At 42.4% G+C, this 8,750-nt stretch overlaps 1 protein-coding gene across 1 annotated transcript in view; it reads right to left on the bottom strand.

Moving 5' to 3' along the window:
* The window catches only part of PAFAH1B1 (platelet-activating factor acetylhydrolase 1b, regulatory subunit 1 (45kDa)), a 100,155-nt gene that overhangs the window by 6,361 nt on the left and 85,044 nt on the right, over positions 1–8,750 (bottom strand). The window contains exons 6-9 of the mRNA XM_011956128.1: positions 7,925–8,093; positions 5,867–5,969; positions 4,657–4,885; positions 727–828 (exon numbers count right to left, since the gene is read on the bottom strand). Coding sequence (XP_011811518.1) covers positions 727–828; positions 4,657–4,885; positions 5,867–5,969; positions 7,925–8,093 — 603 coding nt within the window. The remainder of the gene's footprint in view (positions 1–726; positions 829–4,656; positions 4,886–5,866; positions 5,970–7,924; positions 8,094–8,750) is intronic.

The raw sequence follows: 8,750 nt of genomic DNA, 5'->3' as shown, positions 1-8,750 counted from the left end.
GTTAGCCAGGATGGTCTCGATCTCCTGACCTCGTGATCCGCCTGTCTCGGCCTCCCAAAGTGCTGGGATAACAGGCTTGAGCCACCGCGCCCGGCCGAAAGTTTCATTTTCTAATCAATTCTTGAAGATGCTTCCACATGTGTCTGTCATATCCTACAGAGAGACAATTACTTCAAGGTATGGTTAGCACCTAAAAAATCTCTAAACAAACGTGGATGCCAAATTATAAAAACTACTACTAAATGAACATCCATAGATCTCTTTGGAACTCCTTTAGGCACACAGCAGTGTCCACAATCCCTTACTAGTACTGACATATCTTTCTTTGGAAATATGTTCCTAAATAAGCCAAATAAACTAGATCATGTGAGCAAGGATATATAATAGTTAAAAGGATTCAAATAAAGTGAAACAGACAAACAAACATCTTCAACAGTCAACAGGTCTCTAAGAATGCTGCTGCTTCTCCGTAAGAGATATTACACAATTTTTTAGCATCTCCCCCTCAAACACCGACTAGCTCTACAGATTCTTTATAGAACCTGCATTCTAGAGAAATAACTTTCACATCACTGTAACGACAAAAGCTAAAGGAAAACTATATTTATAAAGAAGTTATTTTAAAACCCAGTATAATTCAGATTTAATAAGATATCACAAAGTATTAATCCAAAAAGGTATAAAAGGTGAAGATACAAAAGAAATGGTAAGATTATGCAAACTTACGAGGGTCATAAGGCACATGCCAGTACTGACATCCCACATCTTAATAGTCTTGTCTCTGGATCCAGACAGCAAGAACGGCCCAGGTTTACCACTTTTTTTAGTCTACAGAAAACATAATAAAAATTAAGTTTCCTACACAAGAAGTTAGGTACAGACTTTTTTTTTTTTGAGACGGAGTCTCGCTCTGTTGACCAGGCTGGAGTGCAGTGGCCTGATCTCAGCTCACTGCAAGCTCCGCCTCCCAGGTTCAGGCCATTCTCCTGCCTCAGCCTCCTGAGTAGCTGGGACTACAGGCGCCCGCCACCTCGCCCGGCTAGTTTTTTGTATTTTTTAGTACAGACGGGGTTTCACTGGGTTAGCCAGGATGGTCTCAATCTCCTGACCTCATGATCCGCCCGTCTCGGCCTCCCAAAGTGCTGGGATTACAGGTTTGAGCCACCGTGCCCGGCCCATGTATGCCTACTTTAATATATAATAGTTAAGATTACATACAACCAACAATTCAGTTCTTCAGTCTCACTAGCCACATTTCAAGAGTATAATAGCTGCACGTGGCTAGCAGCTACCATGCTGGATAGTGCGGTTATAGCACAGCATTGCAAAGTTTTGTTTTACTTTAAAAAGAGACAGCAACTCTCTCTGTTGCCCTGGCTGGAGTACAGTGGCATGATCACAGCTCACTAAAGCCTCAAATTCCTGGGTTCAAGTGATCCTCCTGCTTTAGCCTCCCAAGTAGCTAGGACTATAGGCATGCACCATCATTCATAACTAATTTTAAAATTTTTATTTTGGTACAGACAGGGCCTCATTACGTTGCCCAAGCTGGTCTTCAAACTCCTGGGCTCCTCCTGCCTTTGCCTCCCAAAATCCTGGGATTATAGGCGTGAGCCACTGTGTCTGGTCGAGTATGTTTTTCTTTCTTTTTTAAGACAGAGTCTCGCTTTACTGCCCAGGCTGGAGTGCCATGGTGCGATCTCGGCTCACCGCAACCTCCATCTCCCAGGTGCAAACAATTCTCATGCCTCAGTCTCCCGAGTAGCTGGGATTACAGACATGTACCACCACGCCCGGCTTTTTTTCTTCTTTTTTTGAGACAGAATTTTGCTCTTATTGCCCAGGCTGGAGTACAATGGCGTGATCTTGGCTCACTGCAACCTCCCCCTCCTAGGTTAAAGCGTTTCGCCTTCCTCAGCCTTCCCGAGTAGCTGGGATTGAAGGCATGTGCCACCAAGCCCGGCTAATTTTGTATTTTTAGGAGATGGAGTTCCTCCATGTTGGTCAGGCTGGTCTTGAACTCCCGACCTCAGGTGATTCGCCCATCTCGGCCTCCCAAAGTGCTGGAATTACAGGCATGAGCCACCGCACCCAGCTACGCCCGACTAATTTTTGTAATTTTAGTAGAGATGGGGTTTCACAACGTTGGTCAGGCTGGTCCTGAACTCCTGACCTCAGGTGATCCACCTGCCTCAGCCTCCAAAAGTGCTGGGATTGCGGGCGTGAGCCACTGCACCTGGCCAGCTTTATTTTAATTATATATCATCTTTTCTTAACAGCAACATGGTGTAGCTGAACTCAGCTCAGAATACTATTAGAGGAAAGTTTCATTTTCTTTCTTTCTTTCTTTTTTTTTTTTTTTTGAGATGGAGTCTCGCTCTGCCGCCCGGGCTGGAGTGCAGTGGCCGGATCTCAGCTCACTGCAAGCTCCGCCTCCCGGGTTCACGCCATTCTCCTGCCTCAGCCTCCCGAGTAGCTGGGACTACAGGCGCCCGCCACCTCGCCCGGCTAGTTTTTTTGTATTTTTTAGTAGAGACGGGGTTTCACCATGTTAGCCAGGATAGTCTCGATCTCCTGACCTCGTGATCCGCCCGTCTCGGCCTCCCAAAGTGCTGGGATTACAGGCTTGAGCCACCGCGCCCGGCCCAGGTACAGACTTTAAATGGTTTTTACCTAATAATGATCTATATTTCTAATTTTGTTGCATTTTGGTTGTTTTGAGACAGAGTCTGGCTCTATTGCCCAGGTTGGAGTACAGTGGCGCAATCTCGGCTTACTGCAACCTCTGCCTCCCGGGTTCAAGTGAGTCTCCTGCCTCAGCCTCCTGAGTAAGTGTGATTACAGGTGTGTGCCACCACACCAGGCTAATTTTTGTATTTTTAGTAGAGAGGGGGTTTTGCCATGTTGGGCAGGCTGGTCTTGAACTCCTAACCTCAGGTGATCGGACCACCTCGGCCTCCCAAAGTGCTGGAATTACAGGCATGAACCACTGCACCCAGCCCAATTTGTTTTTACCTGTTGAAATACACAAGTCTTTAACACCATACCTAGGCTATACAGGAAGGACCCAGATAATATAAGAACAGAAAATCTCTGTTTAGGCTAGGACTCAGTTTTCATAAAACCAACAGATAATAAATTTACTTTTCAAGATTTCTGTAATCACTACTTAATTTAGCTTTTACAAATCCAACCAGAATCAAATTTATTTATTTATTTTTTTGATCTGGATTAGGGAATATTCATTTATTTCAAGACAGGGTCTCATTCTGTCACCCAGGCTGGAGTGCAGCGGAACAATCATAGTTCACTGCAGCTTTGAACTCCTGGGATCAAGCAATCTTCCTGCCTCAGTCTCCTGAGTGGCTGGGACTACAGGAGTGCACCACTACACCTGGCTGAGTTATTGAAAATTTTTTTCCTCATTAGTATAGTGGTGAGTTTAAAAAAAAAAAAAAACTTTCTGTAGAGACAGGGGTCTTGCTATGTTGCTCAAACTCCTGGGCTCAAGTGATCCTCCTTCCTTGACTTCCCAAAGTGCTGGGATTACAGGCGTGAGTCATCATACCTCTGGTGGTGTGATGCACCAGAATCAAATTTATGACACACAGCATGTAACCACCACCAAAGGGCAGTAAACAGAATCTGAAAATGCAATGGGCCAACCAAAATAAAGAGAACTCACAAGAGAAGATTCATTTAAGAGGGAACTGCCTCTTTTCTTTATTGAAATGTAGTTTTAAAAATACATGATAGGAATGCCTCTATCAAAATCAGTGTGGGACTGGGCGCAGTGGTTCACACCTGTAATCCCAGAACTTTAGGAAGTTGAGGCGGGCAGATCACTTGAGGTCAGGAGTTTGAGACCAGCCTGGCCAACATGGCAAAACCTTGTTTCTACTAAAAATATAAAAAATTAGCTGGCAGGGTGGCACATGCATCCGTGGTCCCAGGTACTTAGGAGGCTGAGGCAGGAGAATCGCTTGAACCCGGGAGGAAGAGGTGGCAGTGAGCCGAGATCACGCTACTATACTCCAGCCTGCGCAACAGAGTGAGACTGTCTCAAAAACAAACAAAACTTTTAGACCATTCATTTTCATTCATTTACTAGAAACAGGGATCTTGCTGTGTTGCCCCAGGCTGAACTTTTAACTTCTGGACATAAGTGATCCTCTTGCCTCAGCCTCCTGAGTAGCTGGGACTATAGCCATGTGCCGCTGTACCTTGTAGGTAATTTATTTTTAACATATTAATCAGAAAGACCAAAATCATAAAAGAGCACAAAGAATCACAAAGAAATGTGTTAAAGCTCCAGACTCAGCTAGTACTTTTAAATGATCAAGAACATCAGAGGCCACCATATGAAATAGTCTTCATTTAAAGAAACATTTATACCATCACATCTGGGATTAATTTAAAAAAAAATAAATACTGAACTGCATTTTACCATAAATTTATAAATAAAATTATTATGTTCATTAATGGAGGCTATTTTTCTGACAGATACTGTGAAGAGTAGAGAATTTCAAGATTCAGAATTCTGGGATGCAGACTTTTAAATGCATTAACAGCCGTGAAACTGGGAATTAGCAAGGTTATCTAAGGATTTAAGATATCAGCAATAAAACCATGAAGACAAGTTTTTATATACAGTACCTCAGATCCTGTTGCTTCAGAGATGGAGGAATATGAGCTTTCTGGAGCCCAGGAAATGCATTCTACCACATGCTCATGCTCTCGGAGCTCAGCCTTGCATTCCTTTGTTGCTACGACCCACACACGCACAGTCTGGTCATTGGAACAGCTGGCTATCAGAGTGCCATCTTGATTTGGTCGTACCATACGTACCCATTCTCTGTGTCCTGTGAATGTCTTCACACAGTAGCTGTCAATATAAATAATAACTTACATTGTGAATGACAATCATCGGGACACTTTCCAGAAGTGATACAAAAATAGCTATGTACTGGGATGAAGAGAATGGTACCAAGTCAGAGATGCAAGTCGACAGCATAAATGTACAATCCTGGCTAATTAAAGTGGGAACAACAAGCTAAGAGGCACATCATTAAGGAGCTAACAAAATCAACATCTAGAAGATAAAATATATATAAGAAATAAAATATTTCAAAACTAAAGGCACACTTAAAAATATTTCCAGCCATATTGGAAAAAAGCTATGCTCTACTAATCTGAGTAAAACTAGTAAGTTTGTGTGACAAAAATCAAGTGTAATTCTACGCACAACCAAATTCAGTCTAACAGAGGTATACCAGCACAAAGATTATTTACATTTTCATTAAAACCCACAGAGAGATTACCTAAAAGACGACGACAGAGAAAAGAAGCCATTACACAGAAATGCCTCTCGAGGACATAGTCTCTCCTTACAATGTCTCTGTGCTCCTTTTTGGAAGACATGTACAGATCAAACTTAGTTTTAAAGTATATTTAATATGACTGTCACAATGATCATTCTAGGTTAAAGTCGAAATGACTGAAACACCAGAACACAATTTTGTTTTGTTTTTTATAAATATGTCTTTAAGCTGATGCCTTTTCTTTTTTTGAGACAGAGTCTCGCTCTTGTTGCCCAGGCTGGAGGGCACTGGTACGATCTTGGCTCACTGCAACCTCCGCCTCCGGGGTTCAAGTGATTCTCCTGCCTCAGCCTCCCAAGTAGCTGGGATTACAGGTGTGCCCCACCCAGCCTGGCTAATTTTTGTATTTTTAGTAGAGACGGGGTTTCACCATTTGGTCAGGCTGGTCTTCAACTCCGGACCAGGTGATCTGCCTGCCTTAGCCTCCCAAAGCACTGGCATTACAGGTGTGAGCCACCGATGCCTTTTCAACTAAGCTTACTTACCCAGTTTGCACTTCCCACATTTTTATGGTTTTATCCCTTGAAGCGGACACTAGATGATCTCCATTGGGCATGATGGCTACTGAGGAGACATTGTGGTCGTGGCCTGAAACACACAGCACGGCGGTGCGTTATGGCACGTTATGGCGCGTCATGGCACGTCATGAAGCAGCACCCCCAAGAGCAGCGAGACATCAATTCACCACGGGGTTTCCCCATGGGGTTTCACCATGTCAAAGCAAGTTCTAAATACACTGGATTTTATACAAATGTGATAAGAAACCTGGATTTACACGATAAAGTTAAAAAAATCAGTAAAAACAATCCACAAGGAAATAGTCAACTCCATTTAGGATTCAATTTCAACCTGTACAAATGGTTTAAAAACGTAAGGCATCAGGATTATCAACATTTGAAATATATTCATATACTTACCTCAGTGAGTCTGAATGTTTACATATAAACGCTAGGAAAAACAATTTCTTTCTTTTTTATTTTGTTGGTGAGGCAAGGACTTACTCTGTCACCCAGGCTAAAGTGCAGTGGCGCAATCACAGCTCATGTAGCCTTGAACTCCCGGGCCTACGAGCTCTTCCCGCCTCAGCCGTCGAGTAGCTGGAACTACACAGGCGTGGCACCACCACACCCACAACATTTTTATTTTTTGTAGAGACAAGGTCTCCATATTTTGCCCACACTGGTCTTGAACTCCTGTCCTCAAGCAATCCCTCCTGCCTTGGCCTCTAAAAGTGCTGAGATTATAGGTGTGAGCCACTGTGCCTAGCCTCTAGACTGATATTCTAAGATACAAAAAAGATAAAGCGAATGCTTAAGAAAAATGGGGAATTGGTTCTCTGTTTAAAATGGTGGGCCAGGTGTAGTGGTTCACACCTGTAATCCCAGCACTTTGGGAGGCCAAGGCGGGCAGATCACCCGAGGTCAGGAGTTCAAGACCAGCCTGGCCAATATGGTTAAACCCTGTCTCTACTAAAAATACAAAAATTAGCTGGGCGTGGTGGTGCTCACCTGTATTGCCAGCTACTTGGGAGGCTGAGCTGGGAGAATCACTTGAACCTGGGAGGTAGAGGTTGGAGTGGGCCAACATCGCGCCACTGCACTCCAGCTTGGGTGACAAAGCAAGAGGCCATCTCAATAACAGAAAAAAAGTGTTCATGCGTGGAATTCCTGAAATTATAAACTTCCCCAATGCATTTAATTGGGCGTGGGGGGTGAGGAGAACACAATCTTCAAATTATGCCCTTTAGGTAAACACATAGTTTACTCATGTGTTAACATCATGGATAATCTGTATGCACTCCTTGTACAAAATCCCAACATTCAAATGTCATCATGTGTAAAGAAACAACAAAAATCCCTATGTAATGAGCATCTCCTACGTGGCAGGTACTACACCAAGATGATTTATCTTATGACTTCATTTTATCCTCACGACAACTGTATGACTCTGGTATTATTACCTCTGTTTTCCAGATGAAAGAGGTTTAAATTTTCTAATGCCATAAGTAGACAAGTAGGAATCTGAACCCAGGTATCTGTCTCTAAAGCAAATATACTCTCGTTCCACAAACATACTGCCTCAGAAAACAGTTCCCACAACAAGACCCAGGAAACAACAATGAATACATTGAATACATGGGATATGTACCCTTATTTCATTTCATTTCAGTGAGCAAGATAATCTGGGTTCCAGTTTTCACTATACCTACTCTCTCTCGACTTCAGTTTCCCAACTACGAAAAATTAAAACACAAACAAAACCATTTTTAACTCAAATACAGATAAATGACCTGGCAGTTTTTCTTACCAAAAAATATTCATACAAATATTTTATATAAAGTACTAAGAGATACTTAAAACCTCGTAATAAAAATGACTCTCAACTACTGTGACTTATCCCTGGACTATCTACGTCGTACGCTCTTCCACCAATACAGACAATTAAGAAGTGAATAAAGGAACCCCGTATACTATTAGAAACAATATTCTTTCTGAAGTACCATGATAGAAATTACTATTAAAGTACTATCCTCTACCCCTTACCATGCATGGTTCTGATGCATTCAAAGCCCTGAAAATCCCATAGTTTAATGGTCATATCTGCAGAACAGGAAGTCAGAAGCTTGCCGCTGTGATCGAATGAAATGTCCTGTACAGAGTCTGTATGTCCTTTAAGAGTTCGTTCAAAATCTCCAGTCTCATAATCCCACACCTGTCAAGTGAACAGAAAATTGTTTAACACCAACTCCATCACTCCTTTCTTGTTTCATATTTGCACTCAGCAGGCCAGTCTGGCACCTTATTGAGTAATTAACCAAACAAGTAACAAAAGATAACCATCTTAGAAATACTGTATCTCATGTACAAATTGGTCTTTTTTCTACAGGGAAAACGAACGTAGCAATTATTAAAATTTATCTCTAGTACCACATTTGCAAGGTTTCTATCACATAACCAACTGCAATAGTGATAAAGTATAATAAAGTCACAAAACACAGTCCGCTTCCTGTCTCAGAGCAGGAAAGACATGTAAATAAGGAAACTTTAGGGGAAGAAATAAGAGGAAAGAAAGAAAGAGATGGAAAGGAAAGGGAAAGAAAAGGAAAGGGGAAGGGGAAGGGAAGGAGCTTAAGGGGGCTATATCAGGCATTTGTATGTAGAGTATTTGAGGAATAATGGATCAACACTCAATCCTACTAGACCAGCAGAACTCAGACATCTGAAGAGCCAAGGAAAGATTTCAGAAGATGTAAACTGTTCACGAATAGCAAATGAACAAAAGCATATGTCATTTTGAGTTAAAAAGTGAAATATGGCTGCGCGTGGTGGCTCACACCTGTAATCCCAGCTCTTTGGGAGGCCAAGGCGG

This window comes from Colobus angolensis, unplaced genomic scaffold (assembly GCF_000951035.1).
Source record: "Colobus angolensis palliatus isolate OR3802 unplaced genomic scaffold, Cang.pa_1.0 Scaffold110, whole genome shotgun sequence".
NCBI lineage: Eukaryota > Metazoa > Chordata > Mammalia > Primates > Cercopithecidae > Colobus > Colobus angolensis.
The sequence above is the reverse complement of the archived record's forward strand: the minus strand, read 5'-3'. Positions and strand labels throughout refer to the sequence as shown.